The sequence below is a fragment of the Mucor mucedo genome (genome assembly GCF_025094135.1).
Source record: "Mucor mucedo strain NRRL 3635 chromosome Unknown EV154scaffold_246, whole genome shotgun sequence".
NCBI classification, from domain to species: Eukaryota; Fungi; Mucoromycota; class Mucoromycetes; order Mucorales; family Mucoraceae; genus Mucor; species Mucor mucedo.
The window spans coordinates 23,404-50,370 of NW_026252530.1; the positions used below are offsets into that span (position 1 = coordinate 23,404).

The window sequence follows — 26,967 nt, forward strand, 5'->3', positions numbered from 1 at the left end:
ATATTATCGAGATCTAGATTTGACTAGTCCCAATAGTGCACGACGGGTAAATGCGCACGGAGACTCCCATTTATCTATTAAAGGGAAGTGTGGAGGAGTATCTTTGTAAAACTACAAAGTCCGTCAGACGGGACTTTGAACCATTACATTTTGCCCAACAAACCACAGAAAAATATCAACCTTACATTTCAATTATGCAACATAGGATGTAATGTTTTATTTGCTTACTCGGGCATGTTGTTTACAGACTTTCAATACCAAAAAAAAAGAGGACAAATGAAAGAAAAGCAGCAGCTCGGCAATGCTTGGTGAACTTACGTACTTCTTTAATCATCGTGCCTGAAACTTGTATAAAATGATTGTGGTACGAAAAGCGTAATTTTTATCGGGAATGCAATTCATTTGTAACCCATTACCAGGCCAGATTTGAAGCAAGGTCTGTTGAAGAGCGCATATTGAAATTTTTCATTAGAGAAACTTCTTGTCATGATACGCATACTATCAATGTTTGGATTTCGTCATTCGATATTCCATGCAGCAAAAGCAAAAACATTATCATAGAATGCCTTCGATAAAAATGATAGCTTTACTAAACTTTACTCAATACTCACAGTTGGTTGTTATTTTAGACAACATGTCATGTATCTAGACTTTCTGTTTTTTAAAATGTAGCTGTCACCATATTAAAAAAAAACTAAAAAACAAATGTTCTTGGTTTCCGAAACTGTCAAAATCGCTTGACTTTTCAAAAAAAGTCATGATTATTAACTTAGAGCACCCATTTATTATAGCAGGGGGGGGGGGGTATTATATAGATTTAATCTTTTGTAACGCTCGTCTCTTGTACTTGCTGTAATCTTTGCCTTGTCATCCTGACACTACTATCTGCGGGCAGTATGTGAGGGTATGGTTTTTTAATCTTGGGTTCTTTTACCGCCGAAGATTTTTTTTTAGAATAGGACGATGATGGTTTCCTAATGTCAAAAGTAGGGTCATCCTCATCCGAATGGGTTTCTTGTCGAGGATGTATTTGCTTCCTTTTTTTCACAGTGTGGTCACTGTCGATATGATCTAGTGTTTCAGCGGTTGCTGCTGATATACTACCATGTTTACTGTGTTTCCTGAATATCTTCTCTACTGCACCATCCTCTGTTTTTTTATCAAAGAGATAACGTGCTTTTCCTTTGCTATCCAAGACATAATTCGGATCATGCAATTGTCCTGTTTCGATCATAAATCGGTAATAATTGGAGCACTATAAATGTTTTTAAAAAAAAAGTGCCTAGATGAATAATCAAGAAAACAAACAATGAGGCCACACTACCTGATAGCCTACCCTTCCGGGGATGGCAATGGAAAATATACCCCATTGAGAATTGGCTCCCACTTGTTTTAGCCTTTGTAAGAACAATGCGTTTTCTTCGTCTGTCCATTTACCCTTTTTCTGCTGCTCTCCGGGGGCGTTAAATCGATAATAATAGCTATTAGGATTCTTTTCAATCATTTTAAATGCACGCAGACGTGCTGCAGACCATCCTGCGTACCCATCCATGTCGTCGTTTGTTTTGCTATCTTGGATTTGCTGTAACGCATCGTCCAGAGTAAGTCGACTACCGCTACTGATATGGGTCGATAATCGATGATGTTTTTTATGCGTCTTGTGTTGGTGTTCCGCCAGTTCATTTTTTGCTGGTTTGGATGGCGGTGGCTTTTTAAAAAAAAGGTTAACAACTAAAATAGTGATGTATACATAACAACAAACGTTTACTTTTACAACTTCTTTGACGACTTGAGGCGGGGTTTCTTTTTTGGGCACCGCGGTTTGTTGAGCAATGTCTGTATTCAATGGAGGTAGCGGCGTGCTATGTAAAACATTCTCTGTAAGAGGCGTGCTTTTAGATACTATGACAGATTTTGGTACGATGTATTGGGAAGGTGGCATCTGCGAACTCAGTCGAATACTGTTTTCTTTCAAGATATGTTGTACTGGTGGCTTTTGCTGTACTGGTGACATATGCAATGGTTTGATCTGACTACACCAAGGAACGGCTATATAAAAAAACAGACCCAAAACATCAGTGTCTTTTTTTGCATTGTAAAAGTAGATAAGCTTACTTTTGTTATTGGCACGAAGACGATGACGTATATTTTCTAAATAGTCCGTCTGCGTGATTAAGCGTAAAATCGCTTCATCCTTGTTTTTGGGATTAGTAGAAGAGACGATATTTTTGTTGTTATGTAGATGAATGCTTACCTCGTTGTATGCACAATCTTTGAGCATTTCCTGAATTTCTTGCATGTTGATATTGCTAAACATGGCACCTAACTTTTTACCCGTGGCATCCTGTGTGGATAGAGTGGTGTCACTAAGCGACGGCAGTGGTGGCCAAAAATTGTTCATGACATAAGGAGGCTCAAAGCTTAATTTACTATTGAAATAAAAGCAGGGTAAGATACATTTAGCCAGTAACTGTTCATTTCGCGAACCTTTCTGAAACCGGTGATGGTATAGATAACGAGAAAGGATGTTGAATCTAAGAGAAGAGTCAATATCATTGGCACCAAAAAAAAAAAGCAGTTGTTTATTCTACCTTTTCGTCGTGTATAATCATGGCCGGTAAAGGACTGGTAGGTCCATGAGGAGCAAAAATTTCCGATATCTTGTAACCATCCTCTACAGTTGCTATGAGACTTGAAACATTAATAAATAAACAAAATATGCAGAATTTTTTTTTCCAGAGGAAGTTACCCTTGATTAAATCCTGGGATTTATTTTTCGTTGCGAGTAAATCAATCAGTTGTTTTTGGTTCTAACCATCTTTTTTTATAAAATGAAGAAGAAAAAAGAAAAGAGGGGGCCTGTCAACAAGGTTTTTGGTCTCTTAAGTGCTTGTACAAAAAAGAAAAAACGCCACAACAACAAACAAACCATTTTTTTTTAAAGTGTGAAAAATGAAGACAAATGAATTTTTATTGAGGTTTTTTTTTTTATACAGAAGATGAGGGAGAAAAATAATAAATAGTCAACATAGATTGTCGGTTAACTTGAGGTGTATATAAGAAGTAAAATAAAATAAAAAAAGGTTATTTTTGGGAGAGTGGGGTGGGAAAAGTTGTACATATAGATTCTAAGAAAAAAGAGTTTTTTTTGGGGAGGGGGGGGGGTTGTGTAGGGATTTTTGGGTTTAGATAATTAAAAGTATGATTTTATGATATACGGGTGAGGGGGAGTGATAGAAATATTTACACGGATATTAGATGAGGAGAAAGATGTCAAAAAGGAATTTAGAAAAGAGGATCCAATAAGTGAGCAGCAGCAGCAAAATTGTCTTGGAAATCTTCTTCCAGTTTCACCAGATCTTGCTGTTGAACAGCACTGGATGGGAGGGAAGGAGACATAAGGGAGTCATAACATTTCATGTCGCTATTGTTGGAATCAAGCAACATAAACGTATCATTGACGGGCGGTAACATGAACGAGTCATAAAGATCGGCGTCGGCAAAACCAAAAAAGTCGGCTGTCACGGGTGGACTTGGTGTACAGGCAATACTGTTGGACGAGGATGAGGAAGTATGACAGCTAATGGATTCATCAAAAGGTGAGAAGTGAGCATCGGCGTACATGGAGTCATAGGATGGTGAAATCATAGGGTCTTGATCGATTTGACGAGGTAAACTTGTCAGGTTGATTGACTTGATGGTGTTGTTATTATTAGAATTAGTAGTAGTGGTAATATGAGGTACTTCATCGTCCAGCGAGAAGCAATCACCGAAGTCAAGAGATGCTGTTGTACCGCTGGCACAGGACATAACAGGTGAACCTGTGGTTTTGTGGCTGATCTTACTCTTCTTTGTCTTCTTCTTTTGTTCGAATAGCGCGTTTTGAGCTGAAAGAGCAGAGGCAGTCAATGGTGTAGACATGGTAGGAGGCATCATCTTGAGAAGTTGCTGTTGTTCAATTGTAGCCGTAGGAGTTTCAATCACTCTAGCAGGAGGCGAGCGTGAAGAATATTTACGAGGCTGAAGAGTGGGCATGAACTTGGCACGGTAGACATCCAAAGCACGTTGAAGCAAATTCTTCTTTCCAGCCAACACTCTAGGATTCAAATATGCCTATAGAAACAAAAATATATGTTAATAAAAGCCAACTTTTTTTTTAGTCCCGTAGTAATAGTAGTAGTAGTACATACCAATTTCCAGCAAAGTTCATTGCACATTGTATCTTCGATCCATCTAGCACGACCACCAACGTATTGCTCAGGATCATTGTTGTTGAAGGCTCTAGGGAAGGGACAGTTCTGTTTACGGAAATCAGCAGAAATTTCATCCAAAGAAATCGTCTCCACGTTAATCTTGATACGATAGCGAGTGTGAGTGATTAAATCATCAATAGCGATAGTCTTGGGTTGATGGGCTGGCTTGATGGTAGCAGCCTCTAATGAAGTGGAAGGTTGGTTGGCTGAGTTTAATGAAAGAGCGGCGCCCGTAATGGAACCAGCATTTAACGTGGCGGAAGATTCCTCGTCTTCTTCTCTATTCTTTCTTTTGCGGAGTGTGCCATTCAATAACTTTTCTTGACGAGCGACACGTCTTGATCGCATGCTTGGGTAACGATTACGGTAGGAGTCCACAGCGCGCTGAATCAAACCACGCTTACCAGCAATTTCCGACTTATTTAACCATGCAAGTTTCCAACCTAAATCATTACACTCAGTTTCATAAGACCATCTATTTCCCTTGTAGGTTTCCTTGGGGAGATTAGCACGGGGATAGACCTAAAAAAATATAGACAGTGTTTAGTTTTTTCTTTTTCTTTTTGATTCAGCCACCGATGGAACGAGGCGGGATAAAAACTTACGCAATTTTCAGCTTTAAATTTATCGTCAACAACATCTAATGCGACTTTTTGAATATCAGTTCTGATAGAGTAACGCTTCAAAGTACGGTTGTGAGAGTAGACGAATGAGACCCATTCAACACCGTCCTTGACTTCAGCAATAGGATCATTGGAAGTAACATTGTTGGTGACTGTCTTGGCAGGAGTCACGGTTTTATTGTGAACGGACATGTTGGTGTTGGTGGCAGAAGCAGCAGAAGCAGAAGCGGCAGCGGCAGCAGCAGCAGCAGCAGCAGCGGCGGCAGGTGCTTGTAACGCGGCTGAAACCATTGCTGCAGCCAAGGCATTGGCGATGGCAGAAGCAGAGGATGTGTTTTCCATCATGATATCTTTTGATACAGTGGGAGGAGAGGCGACGGGAGAAGGAAGTTGCGATTTATCCATTTTTCTACGCTTAATTCTATTAATTGTGTCTTCAATCATGATGATTTGATCAGCAGTGAGGCATTCCAAAATTGATTCTGCTTTAGAAGGTGCACTGATAAGGTCTTGGAGTAATAATGTAGTAGGTGATGTGTTGCTCATAGTGAATATGTATAAATTATATGAAAATTAATATGTAAGGTTGTTATGTAGGATTAGGGGGGTTGTGAAGGAAGAGGGAAGAAATATAATTTTGTGTATGTAAAAAAAGAATTTTAGATAAAAAATGTGGTAATTGAGCGAGATATTGTTTCAATGAATGTCAATAATCTCGTACGCTGGATATGTTTGGATCATAAAATGTCAAAAAAATAGATGTATCTGAATTGGGTTTTGACGTTACAAAAAGTGTAGAGATTTTGGTCAAATAGGAATGATTTGAAAGAAAAAAAAGAAGAGCAAAAAGTGTAGAAAAAAAAAAGCAAGTTATAAGATATATCGGAGATTAAAGAAGTATTATGATTCAAATTGAGCTTCAAGAAAAAAAGTTTTTAGTTTATGACGGATGTGTGTAACAGGAGAAAAAAAAAAGATAATTGTTAAGTGGGTAGCGGATGTGATAAGCCATGACTTTTTGTCACCTTGTAATTATGTGGTTATTTACAAAAAGAATAACTCTAAAATCGACGTATTTTGCTCTTGTAAATCTGGGGTAAATCCACGAAAATAAGAAACATTCTACTCCAAACGAATATAGTTTTGGTGTTCCGATGTTTCCGTGAATGGCCGATAGAGAGGTTTTACATCTTTTATGTAAACATCCGAAGAACCTTTTTAAACACACGTCCAGGAACGGACTGCACAGTGCTAATTATCGATTTTAATATCCTTTTTGCTCTGCGGTGAATCATCTTTACAAAAATGACTCATGTGATGCACACCGATATACCCTTCGATTAACTTGTTTTGATACAATTCCCTTCTAAGAAGGCTGTACCCAACAAAGCCCTCTACCGTATTTTTGAAGAGTTAAATGTGCGTTATATGCACAACCTACATCTTGTTTATTATTATGACAAAGCATCATTTCGTATATATACATGCCACCGTTTACAATTACTTTTTTTTTTACGCGTTGATCATATTCCCAAAACGATGTTGGGTTACATTGCACCTGTTCCCATGTGGAGAAGTGAACACAAGATGCCCGAAAAAAGGTGTAAATTTGTGCAACCTTCATTGTTTTTAGCAAAAGCTGAATTATTATCGACTGATTAAAAATTACAAATGCTATAACTTGTAAATTCCTTGCGCTAAAAAGAAGGTTTAATGTTTCTGTCATTACTTCTAAGAAAGATTTTTCATGGAAAAAATAAGCGCACATATTTACTACTTTTTTTTTAATATAATACTACAAACACCCAAAAATTCCTTATTATTTTAAATCCAATATCAACCTGTCTCTAGCTTTACTTTCTCCTCTATTTTGGTGTAAAGACTTTTGCACATGACAATTAAAGTTCCGGGTTTGAGTTTCTCCCTGTGCATTTCAGCTTTTCTCTGTTCCTGCTACTTTTATCTTCTGTAGGCAGACTTTTGCAAACATACTTTTCCTGGATCAATTGTCGGTAAAAAGTTACTTTCTGGTAAATGGGTGATTCATTTGTTCCCAGTCTGAGTAGGCCCAATAAAGAGGCTTGCCGTTATTTCGCCGCTTGTAAAAAAAGATTATTAGTCAATTTTAATTATTTGGGCGCTTCCTAAACGAATACGCTAAAGTTACACACAACTAAAAAAAAAGTTTTTTAGGGCTCAGCTTCTTTTTAGCCGTGGTGGCCTTTTTTTTTTTCTATTAACATTGATTTTGGAAAACATCAAAGTTTCTAATCTGTTGGTATTAGAGTACGGGAAGAACTAAACTATATTGTTAACGTTTGTTCATATGTTAGAACCTTATTCCTTGTTTTACAAGGTGTAAGGTTGCAATCAACACTAAACCCAAAAGCTACCTTTACACAAAAGGATGAAATAAAACCCTTTTTTTTTTGCCCCGCGGTACTGCACAGACACATCTCTTTTGTGTGTCCCCTTTTTAAGGTTTGACAAAAAGATGGTTCACTTACATACATGGTTAAAGCCTAAAAATATTTAATGTTTCCTACAATTCTAACTGTGGGGGAAGAAGATCAGTTTTAACCCGTATTAGTATTTATTTATATATGGAACCCATCCGTAACAAACAATCTCTCCCATTGTCATGCCTTACCCATGAGCGACCTCCGATCAACTTTACCCCCCGAAACAAAGAAGACATGGTTTGAAACTACCTGTTTGTTGTTTTAAAAGATAAAGCTGAATAATAAAATATTCCGTTTGGGGTAATTTTGGCTCGTTCTCTTTTTCTATTTTACAGCATTTTTGTGATACTGCTCTAATTCAGTCTATTCACTTCTTTACCTTTCTATACGCCTCCTCTCCTATTCTTACACAATGTTGTATTTTGTGCCCTCTTTTTTATTTTTTAGCATGCTGTCCCACACATTACTGATCACGGTCGAACGGAGTTGTGGCATTATCTAGATAAGTGGCACTTTTTTTGAAGCACTTTTTTTTTAAAGACGTATGAGCAGTTCGGAACAAAACTTCTTTTCATACAAATATCCTTGTTCAGCAGAAATAAAATTGGTCTCACACAATACAAGCCAAATTCGTGCTTTTAAATCGACATGAAAATTATTAAAAAAATGTCAATAAAGTTAACCGTCGGAATGTTCTTCTTCGCAATGTGGTATCGAAGGATAAGCAACACATCTCTCTTTGACTGGATATGTGTTTCCACACTACCCCCGCCTTTGTGTATCATATATTTATAAACTCAATAACGCATATATAAACAGATCATTGTATACCGCAAAAAAAAAAAAAAAAAAAAAAAAAAAAAATCCAGTTACAGAATCATGAAGCGTTTTATGTTTCCCCTTCGTCATTTCTTTCTTTTGCTATCTTTTCATTGATTGAAACGTGCACATGGTAAAAAATGACAGTGGAATCAGATAAGCAAGAGCTAATGAAACAAAGGTCATTTGAGAGAGCAGAAAAGGATAATTATCTTCAAACAGATAGTGCACATGATAAATCGATCATTCGTCCCAATAGCTTATACATTAATTAAAAGCAACTGAACCGCATATCATTTGCATAAGAAATGCCTGTTATTTGTCCCTGCCTAGAAGGGTCTAAAAGAAGAAGAAAAGTGTTTATATAAAGATCAAGAACGGGTAATACATTTGATTACTCTTTCATGTATCTTGAACAAAAAGAGATCATGTCAAAAAAATCCTTGATATTCCTAAATCTACCCGTTTTTTTTTTTTTTTTTTAGATACTCCCTTTTGTTTCCCCTCATATTTAAACATACTCAGCCTTTTTTTAATCAGGCAAATAAGAAGTTTTTTTTTAGACAGCAGACAAAAATCTCTTTCCGGTCAAGGCGGTCATTGTAGTTTTTTTTTTTTTTTTTTTTTTTTTTTCTTTTTTTTTTTTACCTTGACTGGTACTTGATAAATGGAGAGCATGAAAACACATACAAAAACACGATTAAAATGAGAGCAGGATTTTTTTCAGTTGATAAGAGCAAGAGAGAGTTGTTATTATTGCAATATCTGATGCATTTTCCGTGCTAAATAATTCATTGGATTCTTTAAAATATCGTCCTGAACGTTTTATTATCAGTCATTTGCTTCTTTTTTACACTCGTAGTTTAAAAAGCAAATGGTTCAATGCAAAGTTTTGCAGTGATTGCAATATCTAGCATGGAAACAAGGTACCACTAAAAATTAAAAGGCTGCTTTTTTTTTTTCAAACTTCACTCGAACAGATGGCTTCACTATAGATATAGCACTCATCAAAAGTTAAAGTCTCAGGAATAATAGATCCTGTGAACTTATAGGGGATTCATTGCCTACTTGGATAGTTGACTTTCCCATTTGAAAGGTCATACTGAAATACTTCTGACAAATAATCCGTAAATATAGATAATTCGTGCAAAGTGATGCACTTTACTAAAGCTATCACTGTCCTGAATAGTTGTATACTTACTTGCCAAAGTTGAAGGATGCTTCCAAAGCATCTATACAATTTCAAAAAAGATGGGACTCCAGCCATATTTAAACAAAGTTTAGTTTTAGACATACTTATATTTTTTTGTATCGCCATATTGAAAAAAAGGATCAACATCATTTGAATTATGAGTTTAATTCGTCTAAAAAAAGAAAACTGGCCCTGTCTGAATTTAAAGTGTATATGCACTTACACTGATGAAAAAAAAAAAAAAAAAAAAAAAACGTTACTCGCGCACAATTTATCGCAGTACTTTGTAGTAACTTTAAATGTGCTCTATGACAAACAAAGAAGCCTTTTGATCAAGTCAAAATGTTTAGTACAAGTTTCTTGTATATCCTTTTCAAGCGCCTGTTTAGTATTTTTCTGATTTTCCCCGCCGGATATTAGTACTTGCTAGTGTAAAGTAGCGTCCTATCCCCCATATTTTATCACAATAAGGCAGAAATCATTTTTTTTTAGTCTATTATACATACATAGCTCCCGCGTACGCGCGGGGGCTCTTAGTTTTTTTTTTTTATTAAAAAAAGTAATTATAAAATATTATTAGTCATGTAAAACCTACTCAGTCAATTTCAGTTTCTGATCCCGCTCAAAGAGCCATTTGATCTCGACAGCTTCTCGCCAAAGAAAAGTTTCCTGACCGAATATTTTGAGAATCGAATCACTTGCGACGGAAATCCATAGCTGAACCGAGTTTTGATAGACGGCTTCTAACTTCTTTCCGATACCGGCTAATTCCAGTTGCACCAGACTATTCCAGGAGGTTCTTGCCATGATTAAAGTATGATAGGCCATCTCTGGGTACAATGCAGGGTAGACCATACGGTAGACCATAAACATATAGATGGCACAACGTGATGCCTCTACCCATTTCCCTTGTGTGATTAACCTCGAAAGAAGTTTATCAGCTGCCTTGATACCAACAATGGTGAAGAAGGGAGATTGATGTGATTGGTGTGCTAATAATGCGTCAATAGCCGGTAAAATACGTTGTGAATCATCTTGTCGGTTATATCGCTTTTGACGTAACGGAGGTAATTTTACATGATTTAAAGCGGCCGATAGTTTCCTTTTCGCTAATGTGAATGCAGGTATATAGACATCGGGCACAATCATTCGACAGATAAAGTGGGTTAGATGAGGTGCGTCCAATGGTTCATCACCCATAGCGGATGCATCAAATCCTTTGGAAGCATATTCATGAATCATGCCCAAGATACTCCATGATTTTAATTGTTCCTCCAATGTCTCTGTAATCTCTTCCGATGAGATATTTAAGGCTTCCCCTCGTTCAAATAAGACATCTAGACCTTGAAAATCTCCTTGGCAACGCTCACAGTCACATTCGAATTGAAATCCAAATCTTTCCGCCAGTGCGTGTTGGCGTTGCTTTTTGGTTGCCATGAGATCGACATAACTGATAGTGATGGGTGTGCCTTGCGGAATATCCTCTAATGCCACCAGGAGTTGATGTCCCTGTTTATAGATGAGACCCGTGTTGGGTCTACATGAATGACGCACGTATTGACTGGTAATGGGGTAAATGCCCATGGCCACGGTGTCCAGATGGGTATCCGGGTCCGTGATGGGGAAAGAGGAGATTTGGACCCGTTTCCAAAGTTGATATAATTCATCTAGACTCCGATTGGTGATATTTACGGATTTTTCTAGAAAGAGTCTAGTTTCCTGTGTCATTGTAGTGGGTTGTAATTCCAGAGTATTGAATGCATGGATGGCGACACCATGTTGTTGTAAGATCGGAGTACTTTTTTTGGCGGTGGTGGTGGTAGTGTGACTGTCGAGTGTCAGGGCAGCGCGTTGTAATAATTGAAGATGCACGTCATTCTCTACTGAAAGGGAGTTATTTGAGGAGGAGGAGGAGGAAGAAGAAGAAGGTTGGCAAGAGGCTCTATGAAAACTGATCCATGCATTTAAAAAGCAATCGTTACTGCAGAAATAAGCGGAATGACACCTTGAGCAACATTGAAGATTCCCTTTTCGTAAACAGTAATTACATCGGTGGAGCTGTTCCGAAGGTAACGGCACCGATGCCAGTGGTGCTTGTGTCAATAAAACCGTACCAGCTGGCGCAAGATCCAGTGTAATAAACAAATTATGATGAATTGCCAACTTGCTTTGTTGATCTAAATACGACTTCATCCTAAACGAGTGAGCCTTTTTTTATAAAGAAAAAAAAAAAGAAAAGAAAAAAAAAAGGTATTGAAGCTGACAAAAACTAAATGTTTCTATTAAAGCAGAAAGGGAAAGGAGCTGAAATCGGAATATTAAGTTTTTTTTTTTTTTGTATTACACACCCCAATTTAATGAGGGCTCCCCTTTTTTTTTTATGTCCCTTTACCTAGAGCTGTTTTTTTTGCTCCCGGGCATCTTTGTCTTCTTCTTCTCCTATTTATTTGTTTGTTCTTTCTTGAGAGTTCTCACTCTTTTTTCTGTATACCTCATTTTTATATACACATCACTCAAAAAAAAAAAAGTTACAAGTCTATTTTTATCTTTTTTTTTTTTTTTTTTTATAATAATCTAAATTTATTTCGTTAAAGTAATCCTCTTTTTTTTTTTTTTTGCTCTCTTTTTCTTTTTTAATTCTTTTTTGTTGTTGTTGCCTAAAATACATATGCAAAGTGGTATGTGACAAAAAAGAAAGTTACTTTGTATAATCAAGAATAACACTTTAATAAAGAAACTTCAGACCAAGTTCAAGAATGTTCTGATTCAGGTAATCAGTTCCCTTTTTGTTATCCATTATCCACAGACGTCTGGACAAATGGATCCACACATAATTTCATTTGGAATTTCAAGTAAATACAAAAAAAAAACATGTACAAGAAGAAAAAAAAAATTCATTATCCTCTATTTTACTGATTACGTATCTTTTCTGTCTTTATAGTTATCCTTTTTATGTGGGTTATGTAAGTTGAAATTATTATTTATATTTTTTTTTTTAAAAAAAAGCAGTGTATATTTAACTTTAAATGATAGGAACAAATTAGTCTTTACTTGTATTACATTATAAAATACGAATACGTGAGCGTAAAAAATTACACGGATCTAGACAGAGCTTCAGGTTCTGTAGAGGTCACGGTCGATGATTCTTGGTTCCTCAACCCATTACCTGCCGGTTCCCCTCCCTCTAATTTAACAATGGTTGCCTTTTACTTACCTCCCACCTACAGTCCATATACCGAAATCTCCAGTCCAATCAGTATGTTTCCGCGACCCTTCAACTTTACCGTCGTCCGTAAGTTTTTTATTTTTTTTATCTATTAAGCAGCGTAAAACTCACCCTCATATAAAAAGAACTGGCGCCTCCTGCTGTAAATACAAACAATACCAATTCAACAACAACAAACTCCAACGAGAACAACGACAATAGCAATAATAATAACAACAATAATAATAATAACAACAACAACAACGCATACGCATCATCTTCACATCTACCTGGCTGGGCTATTGCGGTGATTGTGATTGCAGTCATTGCATTCATCTGCGGTGTGGCTGCCTTGATATGGGCCGTCTTAATATCACGTCGAAACAAACGTAATAATAAGCTAATTCCTATCTCTGGTGCAGCTCGTAACACAGGAAAGGGAGGTTATAACGGTTCGATTAATTCACAAACTAAAGTCACTGCCTTCCGATCCACAGACAGCGTGCCCATGACGACAGCTAGTGCGGGTGAAAATGCATCGAGTATTGGAACCTTGGCTTATGCAGGCTATGACAGCAGTAATAAACTCTCTTCCACCGATGCCGTCTTACTTGCAGATACATTTCGAAATACCCTAGGAAGATCAGCCAATGATTGGAACACTTCATTGGAAGAACAAGAACAAGAAGAATTAAAACGAAGAAGATTAGGTGAAGTCTTACTACAACGCCAATTAGAAGAAGATGGTACCTCTGTTAAACATGCTGGTCGATTTACTAGAGTTAAAAGTTTAGCCGATATTCAAAAGAGTGCCGTGTTTGAACATCCTAAATATTAGCAACCTATCTTGTTATTGTATTATTATCTTCCCTTTTTTTTTTCTTTATTACTACTATATCATTTACAACATGCTACGTAATCTTTTTTTTTTCTCGTTTTCTGGGCTTATAAATATTCCCCCTTTCCCGCGTAAACCAAGTTTCTCTCTTTTCTATTGCTAAGCAACCCGAAAAAAAAAAAAGGAATGAACAATAAAGACTTTGAAGAAGAACCACCTAGTTACGACCATGCGTTTCAATCAACGTTGACACCGAATGCGCAAGTACATCAATTTGGTAAATTCCAAGATGCTTCATTAGACTCTTATGAACGAGGAGAAATGTTTATTCAAGCTTTCAGTTCCCAACTGGACAGATTTCCCAGCCAAGAAGCACAACAAGTAGCGCAGTACGGATTTCTTCGTTGTATGCATATTGATACGAGCATTCAAAAGAATCAATTGTTTGCTCATCCTAAAGGTAATCCTGCGTTTATAACCTCGGGTGATCAGGTCCAATTTTGGCCTGGTGTCCAATATGGACCACTCATTGATTTGGATGTGACGGCACAAGCTTCGCATCCATTTTTAACGTTACGGGAATACAACCCACAAACCATCTACAACGATGTGCCTACACAGCATTATTTTGAAATGACCGTGAAACAAGCACGAGGGGAGGTCGTGATGGCGATTGGTCTCAGTACACGACCTTACCCCATCTTTCGTATGCCAGGTTGGAATAAATTCTCGGTGGGGTATCATAGTGATGATGGTCACAAGTTTTGCGATGATGCCACGGGTGGACAAGAGTTTGGTCCGAGCTGGGGATTGGGAGATACCGTAGGCTGTGGTTACTGTCCCGACACGGGTCATGTCTTTTTCACTAAAAACGGTACGATGATAGACTATGCTTTTACAGGTTTAAGTCGTCATCATTACTTTCCTAGTGTTGGTGTAGATGGTCCTGCTACCATCCATCTTAACTTTGGTAAATCACCCTTTTTATTTCATCTTGAAAACTGGGCTGGACAATTTATTTAGTGATAACAATAGTAATAGTTAATAAAAAAAGAGAGAGAGAGAGAGAGAGAAAGGAGAGATATGAGAAGAGAAATGCAGTTTTTTTTGAAGAGTTTTTTTACTTGGTTTCATTATCAGTCTCTGAAACGAGAGGACTCTCTTTAACTGGACTAGAACCAGGCAAAGATATAGGGTTCGAGTGGGGAATAGTATCAGGTGAAGGATGTTCAGAACCTATTGCTAAGGGTTCTTTACCTGCTTTTGAAAGTGCATAATCGCCAGAATCAAAGTATTTACGTTCCTAATTCATCCTCGTTGTCAGTTGACTTGACTTTCATGACTAACTTTCTCACCCGTCTTACCTTGAGTTTATGGCCCAAGAGATCTTTGCGATCAGGAAGCTTACCATACATGCGAAATAACTTTTGTTCTTCTTCGCTTAATTGCTGTGTGTGAATAATATATATAAAAAAAGGAAGGTCTGTAAATATCTCTGTTTGCTTCACCTTTTCTTTTATTTTTCACGAAAAAAAACTGTTACTTACACTGACATCAACCTTGTTCTTTTGTGCAGGATTCATGCTTTTAATGGACACTCAATACGTATTTGTAAAAAGAAAAAAAAAAAAGATAAACGAAAAATAAAAAATAAAAAGTGGTGTGGGTATTCTTGACCGTGACGTACATTGAATGGTGTTTCGATTGAAGACCCGGTTTTGCTAAAAACACTACACAAACACAACCTCTATTGAGTTTAATACCTATAAATAATTTTTTTCATTCCCCTCATTGATTGTCTCCCTCTTTTTTTTTTTTTTTTTTTTTTTAATACAAATATATTAGTAACGATAATGGGGTTGGCTCTAGAAAAGTGTTGCTGTTTTATACCCCTTCGCTTGGGAGCGTTTGTCATTGCACTTTGGTTTTTTGTACTCATTCATGTAGAGGAGTCTTACACTTTGTCATACTGACAACTATATATTTTTTTTTCACACATGTAGGTCGTTTACTTGTTTGACGCCATTACAGGTTTTCTCGGAATCAATGGTATGTTGTTACTCCAAAAGAAGCGAAAGATTTAAAACTAACCAATATAAAAACAACAGCCATTGTTGTGTATTCAGGACAGACAGCTAAAGCATGGTATTATATCAATTTACTATTCACCGTACTTGTGTTTCTAGGTGGTTTATCCGGTATCATTGGTTCTTTATTTGTAAGTTTTTGTTGATTAAAAGATAAATTTAGTTAATTAAACCGAATAAAATATATAGGCACAAAGAAGATCCGCCAAATTCTTTAGTATTGTTGTGTGGGTGTGCTGTGTCTTGTCCTTTTTCAAGTACATTATCTCGTTAGTGCTGATGATTGTATATCGACAGAATATGATGAATACCTGTATCCGATCTGGATTAGTTGGCATTGGTAACTCGCAATCGGGACTTGTGCCTACAACTATTTCCACAGGCAGTTATTATACACCTGTGCGATATCCAGACACCATGAATTCATTTGCTACTGATCCCGAAGATTGTGAGCGATCTATTAAATTAATGATCATTCTTTGGGGTGCTATTATCTTTGCCATCCAAGTATTACAGGTTAGGCAACACGATTTTACACACTAAAACAGTAAATATAAATATTGACCTTAATGTATTTAGATTTACTTTGCATCAGTTGTGAATGCTTATGCATCCCGATTAAAGAGTGGTGCACGTCATCACCGACTTCATGATCAACAAATCAAAGACTTTGAAGAATCTCGATTCCACATGTCCACTGTATATTAAGCATAAGATTAATCAATTTGACAGGTTTCTTTTTGATACATCCTTTTCTCAAATCCAACAAAGGGGAGAGCAGTAGTAGTTTAAAAAATAAAATAAAATAAAACAAACCCCCACAAAAAACAGTCTCTTACCGCCTCCTCCTTTCTTTTTTTTTTCTTCTTTTCATTCTCTCACACACAACGCACAACATAGGGCAAAATATGGTTGTCAATGCTGATACAAGACCGAGAAAATCAAAGAGGAAATTACCATTGAAAAGCATTGTGGATCCCGAGTTGGTGTCTGCACCTACACCCATGCTGGACGATATTCTACTCATGCCTTCCCAACATGATCGTGTGATTCTCTCTCAATTATGGGACACGAATGAAACCAGATCCTCCGAACTGGCACCCGTCATATTAGGTGTTCTCAACCAGAAGAAACAGCCACCCCATTCATCCGCCACCGGAAATAACATACCGCAGAAAACTTATCTGCAACGATTAAAAGAAAATACCGCGCCTGTCATGTTTGACCTAAGTACACAATCCATTATACCAACTTTTATGGCAAATACCATGAGCACTGCCAAAGGAGACAATCAATATACCAATACATCCTCATTTGTGTCACCATCATTACCCCCACCACCCGTCGTGAGCGAGGAGGACGATTCGTTGGTTGAACATTCGGAATTAGTGACACCCGAGGTAACTGAGCCTACTACTGTTACTGCTACTACTACTGCTACTACTAGCACTACTGCTGTTGCGGAGAAAGATTCGCGTTGTGACAATCATGAGGCGGTGCAGGATACCAACTCAGTCAAAGAGACAAATGAGGATAGTGAGGATAGTAGCAGCGTTGATGTTTGGCTAGACTCTTGTTTAGCGCGGGACGAGGATCGCCAGAACAAAGTGTACCAAGACATTTTTGACATGATGTCGACGTTGTCATCATCATCATCGACGTCGTCGCCGTTGCCCTCGTCACCGCCGGCACCGGAGTTAGAATTGGCGCCGCCTGAACCTAGTAGTGGCATGTCTCGTAAGAACAAATTAGCGGTTTTGAAGGCTTCAAAAGAGCTAGATTGGATAGAGAATGTTTCAAATTCATTTGCAACAACCAAAAAACAAAAAAAGGTGCGAAGGATAAGAAGGCAAAAGCTATTAAATAAGTTGCATCAGCCTTACATTATTAAAAAGAAAATCAAATGCATATGGTACATTGAATAAAGTTTTGTAAATTGTGTCCCATACCAAATAAAAAAAAAAGTATGACACTAAATTAAATTATCCAATCATAATTTAAAATCAATTATGAGCAATACCCTAATTACCAATAAGATGGCTTTATCTTTTAAAAATTTTCATCCATGTATAAAAAGCACTACAGTTTTCCATCTTGTTTTTCTTCTTTAACCCTTTCCACACTTTTTTTAAACGCTACCACTTTTTTTATACTCACCTTTTAAAAATGGTTGCCTTTTAATCTCTTTATCCTCTTTATCCCTTTCCTATCTTGAATCAATTTTATATTTGTTAAATATTGAATCTTTTGTTAAATTTGTTAAATATGCTTTTTGATTGTCCCCCAAAAATGCTGCTCTTTAATCCTCGTCCCAGCAAGCCATTTTTCTCTTATACTACAGACGAACCCTCTACTTGTAACCGAAAGAAAACCAACTCTACCATCAACCACCCAGAATAATACTACTACTGCTACCAAGCTACTTCTCCCCAAAAAAAAACAACCCAAATAACTGAAAACCAAACAAATGACCTACCAACCAAACTATTTTAATGGAGATTATTCCTCCAACCAATTCTCTCAAGTGTTATTTAACCCTATGGAGGATTGGTTCAATCCAACCGATTCCAATTCTGATTTACTCTCCAAACAAACCGATGCTTTTCAAGATCTCTTTCAACTTTTACCCATCTCTCCTCCTTTAACTGCAAGTCCTGCTGTATCTGTCGGTGATCATGATGCTCCCTCTGTTGATTTAGTCGCTCTCTTCCCAGACATTCTAAACCATCAGAGTCCTAAACCAGTCCAGGTGCAACCTCAACCTATCCATCAGCGTCGCCCCATTGCTATCATGCCTAAGACTGCTATTCCTATTGCACCTCGACCTGGTGCCTTCACACCCACCATGAACACCACTAAACGCAAGCTGGAGATTCAACAAGACAGTGATGAAGTATCTCAAAAACGCCAAAAGAATACAGATGCTGCTCGTCGTTCTCGTCTCAAGAAGATTGTAAAGATGGAAACCTTGGAGAAGCAAGTTCACCAATTGGAATCGGACAATTCCCGACTCACGACCCGTGTTGCCGTGCTCGAGTCGGAAAAGGTGGCTCTTCATGCCAAAGATGTTGGTCTTGAAGACCGCATTCGTGTACTTGAAGCTCAATTAGCTGAAGCTCATAGAGCCCTTACCTCTAAATCTCAATAGATTTTTTTTTTCTCATTTCACTATTTCTCATATTTCACTTATCAAATACACATTTCAAAAATAAATATATAACATTTCCTCTTTTTTTTTTATTATAACTAAAAATCTACAAATCCATCAACGAATTCATAAATAGAATCAAGTGTACTTTGTTCCAATTGATCGTCATTAAACGGCTTTCTTGCATAACACGAGAACCAATCCAAATATGATTTATAGTGATCGCATTCATCAAGAATGGAATCCACAGATTGTTTTGATAGGGGAGAAAGTGCCTCATCTGTGCTTTGAATGCTTCTGAGCAAATTCTTGAAATTGGCCACATGCAACTCTTCAATCTGCCCACCTCCCCAATCTCCCAACGGCAACACCGCACGCTCTTGCTGAATATCAATGAAATGTCCCTCAGGGTTATTACCAGGTTGTTGAGGGGCTAACATCAAACACGTAAAAATTGGATGATTCGTATTCGATTCGTACGTCGCTGTGGATAATTGTAGTATATTCTTCACTACATAACATGGGGGGTAAGTCATTTTTTTCATATATTTACACACCTAAAAAAAAAAAAGAAACTCACGTTCGGAGTTGACCAGCTTTTTCGAAATGGGTCCTGCATTTCGAATGGTGTAGTTTGTATCCAAAACTTCAAAGTATCCACCGGGTTTTAGCACACGAGAGATCTCACGCAAGAGTTTGGTTAATTCTTCAGGTGTAAAATAAATCATCATCAATCGCATGTAAATAAAATCAAATTCTCCATCTTTAAACGATAATCCTTTCAACACATTTTGTAACTTAAAACGTGCATTTCTTGGCTTCATGCTTGCTGGAAATAACGGGCAATCATCTACCCCAACAAACTCTAATTCAACAAAACTAAGTTATGACTCATCAGATATTTATATATTCATATAAAATAGAGTACCTGTATTGGGGAATTCACTGGCCATTTCAAGAATCCACGTACCTGCTCCACACCCAATTTCAAGAACTTTGCTACGATTCATTTCAGAACTCAACACTTGTCTAATCGGTGAGAGAAAATTGCCTCCAAATTTCGATTTTAAAATATAGTGCTACAAACAAATTAGCTTCTCTCTCTCTTTTCTTTTTTTGCGTTTCTCTACTATACCATAGCCATCAATCTGTCGCTTTCTTCATCATCACAAGGTAAAATAAACTTTTGCGAACCATGCGCTTTCCAGTACTTTCTACCATGAATATAAATATAATCCGATATCGAAGAAAGCTTGGATTCAATCTCATTACTTCCTACAGACGAGTTTCCAGAACTGGTTGTAGTGACTTGCGAAATACTCTTCTTGGATAAATGTCGGCCACTATTTAAAGTGGATGGATAGGACTGTTTACTACCATTCTTTAATGAAGAAGAGGATGAATTAGAAGGTGAAGATTTGATACTTTTGGTGGGTTGAGGCGAGACAGCTGCTACCTCGAAGAAGTTGACATGTCCTGCTGGTCGATTAGGTTTCTTGGCTTGTTGATGCGGCACAACAGGTGCCAGATGAGAATCAAAAAATGAGCCTGCAAACGGTTGTGGTTTACGTGTGCTACTGCTATTGCTTGTCGTAGTGGATCGTGTAGTATATGAAGCGGGTTTTTCGGAACTCATAGTGGATGATTCGTATGAGGTCGATTGTTCATTTCCCATGGTTATATAAACCTTTTTTTTTTGCTACCCTCCCCCTAAAAAAAAGAAATAAATGATCTCTACCGGATCTTGTTTTTTATATATATATATAAAAACAAAGAGTATATGTATAAAAAAAGAAAAATAAAAGAGAAAAAGAAGAAAGGATTAAGTAATGCTTCTCAGCTCTCTTTTCCCTAATTTAATTGTTTAAATGTTTCAAGATCGGCCTCTGTGAGATGTGTAACCCATGTTGTTTTTTCATGGATTTTCGATTGATTGCTGTTTTAATCATGTAACATTGAGGATTCTTATCGTCTCTTTTCCACTTTGTCCTCTTTCCTGTATGTGCACCCTATTTCAATTTGAATAATAAACAGGATACATAGTTGTTCATTATCAATACGACACGTTTTATCAAACGCTATCATGACTAACATCTAATTTTATCTTGCTTTTTTTTATGCCAGATTTAATTTTAAAATAGCTTCTCTATCATGCCCACTCTTCATTTACTTACTATCGTTCTTGAACAAAACCCCTTCCTACAAAGCTGTGAGCAAAGAGTTAGTAGAACACTTAAATTTGGTCAAATATATTCACACACATAATTTATACAGAGGGCAGATTAGATACTTGTAACTTATTTAGATAAGTAAACCACACAACCTGTATCTAAGGTACCACATAAAGTTCCCTAAACGAGTAGACAAAAGTGCACAAACTTCGAATTTTACTTTTTTGATTGTAAATAAAGGACTGAGCCCTGTATTATTGTCACCTCAATCCTTTCTGTTCTTCCGTTATATTTTTTGTAACAGAACCTTTTTATCTTGTCCTACTTGCTGACTGATTTATTTACCTGCGGTCATAAACTAGAATTATGGGAATATGCACACTTATTTTATTTTTTTTCTAATCCAGATCAGCCTTTTTTTTTTTTTTTTTCTGTTCTCTTTCTCTCATCTTATGCTTCATCCTAATACCCCCCAAAAGTGGTAAAATAGGATAAGACAACTTTCATACACCCCGTGTCATGAAACCTTGTTTCATGCATACATCAAAATCTGTCAATGGATACATATTCAGGTCAGCTGAGAGCAAAGATCTTTAATAGAAACACAGTCACCTTGAGATTTGTTAGTCATTCAAGTAGAGTGCCAATAGAACAACAAGATCAAGATTTTTTTTTTCCATTGCATGGCGACACAAGCTTGATAAACGTGCTCATTTCTAAAATAAATAGCTCTTCGATTGAAGTCGATCGGGATAGAACACAGGCTTTTATTAAAATATGCAGTACCCCGAAATTCGGATATATAGCATTCATTCATATACACAAGCAAAAGAAAAAAAAAAATCCTACTTTGATTTGATTTGATAGGATAAGGCAATAGGTAAGAAGGAAAGTCCTTGTCCGTTACTAGCCATTTCCTTTTCCATAATATTGATATCCAGTGAAAATGAAATTAATTTTGATCGAATACTTTTATCAAAAGGCAGTAAAACCTAAGATGAAAAATAACCGCTTTAACCACCATCACCAACTAACACAAACAAAAAAAAAAAAAATGTGTAAAATGAACCCATCTTACCTTTCTAGCCTTCTTGACATCCTTTAATTCATCTCCCACGGTTTTTGCATCTTTCGGGTCAATACCTAGAAACTCCATAAATAACTTTTGTTGTTGTTGTTAGCGAGCATTAGACTAAAAAATAATAAAAAAAAATCTTTATATATTCAAAAACAAAGAGAAACTTACAGAATTGCCAATGACAATTTTTATAATTTTATCACTCTTTTCGTCCAAAGGATCCCCAATCTCGAAAATGGAATAAAACCCAGAAGCATCCGATAATCGCATGGCTGCTATCTTTCGATATCTCGCCTCCACAATCACAACATCCACTAACGAACCTGTAAACGTATTCTGTTCCATTTGTCCAATAATTCGATGCAAGGCCTCAAATGTCACATAGGTTTTACCATCGGAGCGCACCTCTACACCTTCAATCTTTTCCTCCTCTTCCTCTTCCTCTTCTTCCATCCATGCACTAGGATCTACCCAATGCACTTCTTCTTCTACTGGATTCTTTTCTTTCTTTATGCTTGGTATACTTCCTTGGTCCATGGTAGAGGTGAATGTCTCAGCTGAACTGACTCTTTCCTTTGGGGCTCTTATCACAGATGGTTCCTCTGATGTCCTGCCTCTTGCCTCGGCTGAATTGGTTCTTACCGCGGGAGGGTTGATGCGGGGTCGTTTTGCAAGCGAAACGGGTGATTTGGGTTGTAGACGAGATTTCACAGGTATTATTTGTGTTGACACAAAATCATCATCACTATCATCAAATGAGGGTACCGTTGCTGTTGATGCTGGTGGTGCCGGGGGTATAATTTGAGAAATAGTGGGTTCACTCACTTCATCCATGTCTTCATCATAACCAAATTCATCATCAAGATCAATATCATTGAATTGATCCATGTCGATATCGTTGAATTGACTCATATCCATATCGTTAAATTGATCCATATCTATATCACCGAATTCATCAAATTCAGAGGCTGATGCATTGTTATTTGTATGTGAACTGTGCATTGTATTTACAAATGGGGTTGAGTTTGTACTACTCCTACTACTGGGAGTTGGATAATTCGTTGTGGTTGTATTTCGGTTCGCAGTAAATGAATTTGTAAATGAATTGGAAGGTGTGGTCGAAGGTATAGGTGTATTTGGCTGTGCAAGAGTACCAAGTCTAGTTTTCAATCTTGTCTGTAATTCGGTCGTCATATTTCCACCATAGAGTTCGGGAACTCCACCCCCTAACCATTTGACATTATCAGGTGTCAACATGAGCATACCTCTTCTCACTTGACAACTTTTGACAAGCACTTTGGAGCCAAATGGTATGGTTAGATTGAGAAAAGGGATCGGTTGAAATTCTGTCGCTTGCACTTGTAGATGTCCATCGCTTAATGTCCAACGTAATTTTCCACGAGGCCATGTTTGACCACTACTTAGATTGTCCAGTTGAGATAAAGCAGAATGACTGACATCGTTGGTGTCTTGAATCTGAAGTACCACACCACCGCCTTGACGTAAATGAGCCGGTGGGAACGTATCGATGGCAAGTCGACCATAGTCCTCAGGGATAACGGGTTCTGAAGTTTCAGAGATATCCGTTTTTAAAAAATCGGCCACAATATCGGTATAGGCTGATTCTATATTAGGCGTAGAGCTGCTACGTCGTTGGTTCCACGCTGTTAAGTATTCTCTGGTAAGTCGAATACCCGATCGCTCTTTACATCTTCTTAATAAAATGGCGGGTGGTTCATCCATCGACATTGTTGAAAAAAAAAAAAAAAGAGGGGGTGACAGAAAAAAAAGCCAGCTTAAAATTTTTACTTTTATACAGTCCTTTTTATCAGTCAAATGGCGTTTCTGAAGGGTTGTTGCAACGCAAAGTTTTTCTCTAGACTGATAAATGAGCTCTAGTGTTTTAAAGCATACACGTGCTACAACAGCTGCATCAGCAAATTCTCTGTTAAAGTACAATTACTTTGAGTGCTGTCATAAGACTTTGTTTCTTGGACGTTTAGCTACAAGGTTGATAATCTCTTCGAGACGAGAAAAATAATTCATAGCAGGTTTATCTTCAGGTGCTGAGGATTAAAAAATTATTCAAGTTTGAAAAAGACATTCCGGATCTTTTCTTCTGCCAAGCGATCCATATAAAAAAAAAATCTTATATTTATGGAAGACATCTTACAGACTACGTTGCGAAAAATACTTTATTAACCACAGTCTCGTGTAGTCGACCAGATAATATTATTGATTAAGAAGTTTTTCCTAACTGTGGGTTAAATATAGTCCATCTCCTTACGCCTGTCATCCTAGGCATAACTGAACTTTACCCACAATGGCTTTTTACATTTTTAACAAGACACACATTCCTTTGGAAGGCATCAAAGGCTGCCTTGGAACGATTATCAACAAGAAAATATCTGCTATTTCTAACACAAATATTTCAAGATGAAACTAGGCTTAGCCAAACGGACAAAGCAAATCTTTTTACTAAAAGACGTAGACATAAGGGAATAAATAAAATAAAAAAACTACAGCATCTCGGCAGGGAGAACGATGACGGCGCCAGATCGTGTACTGGGGAACCAAGTGGATCTGGTCTATTTTGTGCCTAGTTCGACATCATCTTTGGAAGGTGACCTTCGCCACGACGCACTCTTTCTCTTCCTCTTCCTCTTCCTCTCCCTCTTCTCAATGACCGTAGTCAGAATACGCGAGTACTAATAATCATCGTTAAAATTTTAAATATGAACCTCCACAAATCTCTTGAAAGACCTATAGTGAAGAATGGAATAATAGCTCTGTGTGGCTGGAGGGTTTTGGTTTTTAATCTGTTTCATACTCAATCACAAATAAATTATTTTGTCTTATTAAGCTTTTGTCAAACAAGCTTCGTGTAATCAATATAAATTGTATCTGATCTTTTGTTCCTTATTTAATTGAATTACTTTAAAAGCCTGAAAATTATTGCCTTTATTATATCCTACGCCCTCATTCTCTTCTGCTACCTGCTTCTTTTTTCCTGCCATGTACATTTGGCATACCTCGTTCCATTCATCAGCTCCAGATGGTGGAGCATGCTTTGCTATTGTGAGCAAGTAAAGCTTGTCATTTTCAGTGAATCTTACGTCTACTGAAACGTTTCCCATGATTAGTTTGAATAAATTATTTTGATAGAAAAAAAAAGAAAATAATTTTATAAACAGGTAACTCAGTTTTTATAGCTCGTTGTTAAGCGAATCTCATAATGTTTCAGACTTCGTTTTTCAGACTTCTTTTGACCTATCATTATGTTGTGACTATATGTGATGGAAATCTATTGGGACGGGGTCTGTTGTAACTGAATACATTCTTCCACCCCCTACCCCTTCATTCCATATAATGTTTTTTAACACTTTTGTTACATATTTGAAATGCCACCAGTAACCAAACGTACATTATAAATGTTTACACACATTGCTATTCTTTCTACTGCTGCTTTTCATTACATGAATGTACTTGAATCTGGGTAAACAGTTCTACACAACATCCAGAAGTTTACATAAACCTTCCAAATCAGCCGCTAGAAAATTGATTATGGCTCGTCCAGATGATGCTTACATGTGTCATCTTGGTTTAACCATCGCATCATTTGATGAATTATACGAAGAATTCCTGATAGAATATCCTAATGTTTGCAAGACTGAACGTAAAAGAGTTTTTGACCCCGAGATGATCCTTGCTTTAGTTCTTATGTGGTTACACAGTACAATGAAACAAGAAACATTTTGCATGATTTTTGGTGCGCCTACTGCTACAATTAGCAGATCCAAAAATATGGGTATTGAAACTCTTTTAAAGGTATTCATAAAAAACAAAGAAGACCCCCGTTGGAAAATCTCTTGGCCTACTGAGGATGAAATGAAAGTTTTCAATGAAATGGTGTATGCAAACACAACCAACGACTTTGAAAAAGAAGTATTAAGAGGGGTCTTTGGTTTTGTTGACGGACTTAACCTGAAAATACAGTATCCTTTCGAGCAGAATGCTTACTACAATGGATGGAAAGGAGACTGCTACGCCTCGCAGGTTTTAGTCTATACGCCCGATGAATGCATCTGCTATGTGAGGTAAGATATACGTATATATATTGTGCCTTTAATCAAACAAAAACTGAATGGACCCTTCCTTGTATAGATATAACTGTCCTGGATCATGGCATGATGCAGAAATATCCGTACCACTTTACGAAAAGCTGCTGACTCATCGATGCAAAGAACCTTACAAGCTCCTTGCAGATTCAGCCTTTCCTTGTAGGCGAGAATTTGCGTGCAAGATTTTGAGTGTGCCAAGAGAAAACGCAATTGGTGTAGATAGAGGTGATGTGGCAACTCAAAAAAAGCATGCCGTTATTACGAAGCATTGGCAGGCAGTAGAATGGGGAATGAGAGTCATACCAGGGTCATTTGGAAGGCTGCATGCAAAACTTCCTTCTGATAAGGAACAGCGTAGAGATATTTTGACCCTTGTATGGAGGTTACACAACTTCCGTGTAAGGACCGTTGGTGTAAACCAAATCAGAACGGTTTACTACGCTAATCGGAAGAAAAGGAAGCAAGAAATCATGAATTATTTGAATTAAATAAAAATAAAAAAAAATTAATTTTCATTTTTGTGCGTTTTGGAAGGCATGCCAAATTAACTTCGGAAAATAGAATTTCCGAAGTTTATTTCAAGTTATTTTAATTTCTGTTTTGGGTTTTGGAAGTCATCCGTTATCATTGTGGAAAACCGATTTGTTTGACACGGAAAAATAAAAAATAAAAGATAAAAAAACAGGAAGAATAAGATTAATATTGCTTGTAGGCTTTTTTATTCTTATTAAAAGTGAATCCCTTTTTCATCTCTAAAAGAAAGGGAGGTATTTATAGTTATTTAAAGCGTGGGTAAAATTATGGCTCGTTTGTGTTCACTTGGTATTATTGGCTGTATTTACTAATGACTGATGAGCCTTATCAATGTAGCCAATCTATTATTCGAAATGGGATCTTCTATTGATATATCTAGTAACCCTGAGTTGTAAATGTATAACTCAGGATATTTTATATCTATTGTTTTTTATGA

The 26,967-nt window shown here is 37.1% G+C and overlaps 10 protein-coding genes across 10 annotated transcripts; 4 read left to right on the plus strand and 6 right to left on the minus strand.

Annotated features, from left to right (window-relative positions):
* Positions 1-594: 594 nt before the first annotated feature.
* Positions 595-2,938, minus strand: EV154DRAFT_532220 (uncharacterized protein). Its single transcript, XM_051603877.1, has 9 exons — positions 2,930-2,938; positions 2,750-2,810; positions 2,592-2,683; positions 2,488-2,534; positions 2,255-2,429; positions 2,116-2,194; positions 1,769-2,049; positions 1,325-1,708; positions 595-1,255 (listed from the first exon to the last, which is right to left on the minus strand). Exons 1-9 carry the CDS (start codon positions 2,930-2,932, stop codon positions 818-820), a joined length of 1,560 nt encoding a protein of 519 aa, XP_051450526.1. The 5' UTR covers positions 2,933-2,938; the 3' UTR covers positions 595-817.
* On the minus strand, positions 2,932-5,705 carry EV154DRAFT_474822 (uncharacterized protein). The gene is made up of 3 exons (XM_051597968.1): positions 4,859-5,705; positions 4,191-4,775; positions 2,932-4,113 (listed from the first exon to the last, which is right to left on the minus strand). The coding sequence occupies exons 1-3, from the start codon at positions 5,420-5,422 to the stop codon at positions 3,286-3,288; spliced, it is 1,977 nt and encodes a 658-aa protein (XP_051450527.1). The 5' UTR covers positions 5,423-5,705; the 3' UTR covers positions 2,932-3,285.
* A 4,135-nt stretch (positions 5,706-9,840) lies between these two features.
* On the minus strand, positions 9,841-11,770 carry EV154DRAFT_557017 (uncharacterized protein; the record flags this gene model as incomplete). The annotated part of the gene is made up of 2 exons (XM_051605396.1): positions 9,841-11,543; positions 11,742-11,770. 2 exons carry the CDS (start codon positions 11,768-11,770, stop codon positions 9,941-9,943), a joined length of 1,632 nt encoding a protein of 543 aa, XP_051450528.1. The 3' UTR covers positions 9,841-9,940.
* A 247-nt stretch (positions 11,771-12,017) lies between these two features.
* Positions 12,018-13,392, plus strand: EV154DRAFT_571786 (uncharacterized protein; the record flags this gene model as incomplete). The annotated part of the gene is made up of 5 exons (XM_051606292.1): positions 12,018-12,027; positions 12,084-12,201; positions 12,291-12,312; positions 12,383-12,641; positions 12,701-13,392. The coding sequence occupies 5 exons, from the start codon at positions 12,018-12,020 to the stop codon at positions 13,390-13,392; spliced, it is 1,101 nt and encodes a 366-aa protein (XP_051450529.1).
* Positions 13,393-13,578: 186 nt separating this feature from the next.
* Positions 13,579-14,415, plus strand: EV154DRAFT_571787 (concanavalin A-like lectin/glucanase domain-containing protein; the record flags this gene model as incomplete). Its single annotated transcript, XM_051606293.1, has 1 exon — positions 13,579-14,415. The coding sequence occupies one exon, from the start codon at positions 13,579-13,581 to the stop codon at positions 14,413-14,415; it is 837 nt and encodes a 278-aa protein (XP_051450530.1).
* A 60-nt stretch (positions 14,416-14,475) lies between these two features.
* On the minus strand, positions 14,476-15,049 carry EV154DRAFT_532230 (camp-regulated phosphoprotein/endosulfine conserved region-domain-containing protein). Its single transcript, XM_051603878.1, has 3 exons — positions 14,940-15,049; positions 14,757-14,840; positions 14,476-14,695 (listed from the first exon to the last, which is right to left on the minus strand). Exons 1-3 carry the CDS (start codon positions 14,973-14,975, stop codon positions 14,513-14,515), a joined length of 303 nt encoding a protein of 100 aa, XP_051450531.1. The 5' UTR covers positions 14,976-15,049; the 3' UTR covers positions 14,476-14,512.
* Positions 15,050-15,395: 346 nt separating this feature from the next.
* On the plus strand, positions 15,396-16,187 carry EV154DRAFT_432493 (uncharacterized protein; the record flags this gene model as incomplete). The annotated part of the gene is made up of 4 exons (XM_051596675.1): positions 15,396-15,441; positions 15,501-15,610; positions 15,669-15,995; positions 16,059-16,187. Coding segments are annotated over 4 exons (612 nt in total), but the record flags the coding sequence as incomplete, so codon positions are not given.
* Positions 16,188-17,591: 1,404 nt separating this feature from the next.
* Positions 17,592-18,741, plus strand: EV154DRAFT_532235 (uncharacterized protein). Its single transcript, XM_051603879.1, has one exon. It carries the CDS (start codon positions 17,947-17,949, stop codon positions 18,625-18,627), a length of 681 nt encoding a protein of 226 aa, XP_051450533.1. The 5' UTR covers positions 17,592-17,946; the 3' UTR covers positions 18,628-18,741.
* EV154DRAFT_147862 (uncharacterized protein) lies at positions 18,677-20,615 on the minus strand. The gene is made up of 4 exons (XM_051594093.1): positions 19,763-20,615; positions 19,556-19,706; positions 19,208-19,492; positions 18,677-19,138 (listed from the first exon to the last, which is right to left on the minus strand). The coding sequence occupies exons 1-4, from the start codon at positions 20,300-20,302 to the stop codon at positions 18,726-18,728; spliced, it is 1,389 nt and encodes a 462-aa protein (XP_051450534.1). The 5' UTR covers positions 20,303-20,615; the 3' UTR covers positions 18,677-18,725.
* Positions 20,616-21,742: 1,127 nt separating this feature from the next.
* Positions 21,743-23,651, minus strand: EV154DRAFT_147928 (uncharacterized protein). The gene is made up of 2 exons (XM_051594094.1): positions 22,045-23,651; positions 21,743-21,960 (listed from the first exon to the last, which is right to left on the minus strand). The coding sequence occupies exons 1-2, from the start codon at positions 23,623-23,625 to the stop codon at positions 21,829-21,831; spliced, it is 1,713 nt and encodes a 570-aa protein (XP_051450535.1). The 5' UTR covers positions 23,626-23,651; the 3' UTR covers positions 21,743-21,828.
* Between the last annotated feature and the right edge of the window lie 3,316 nt (positions 23,652-26,967).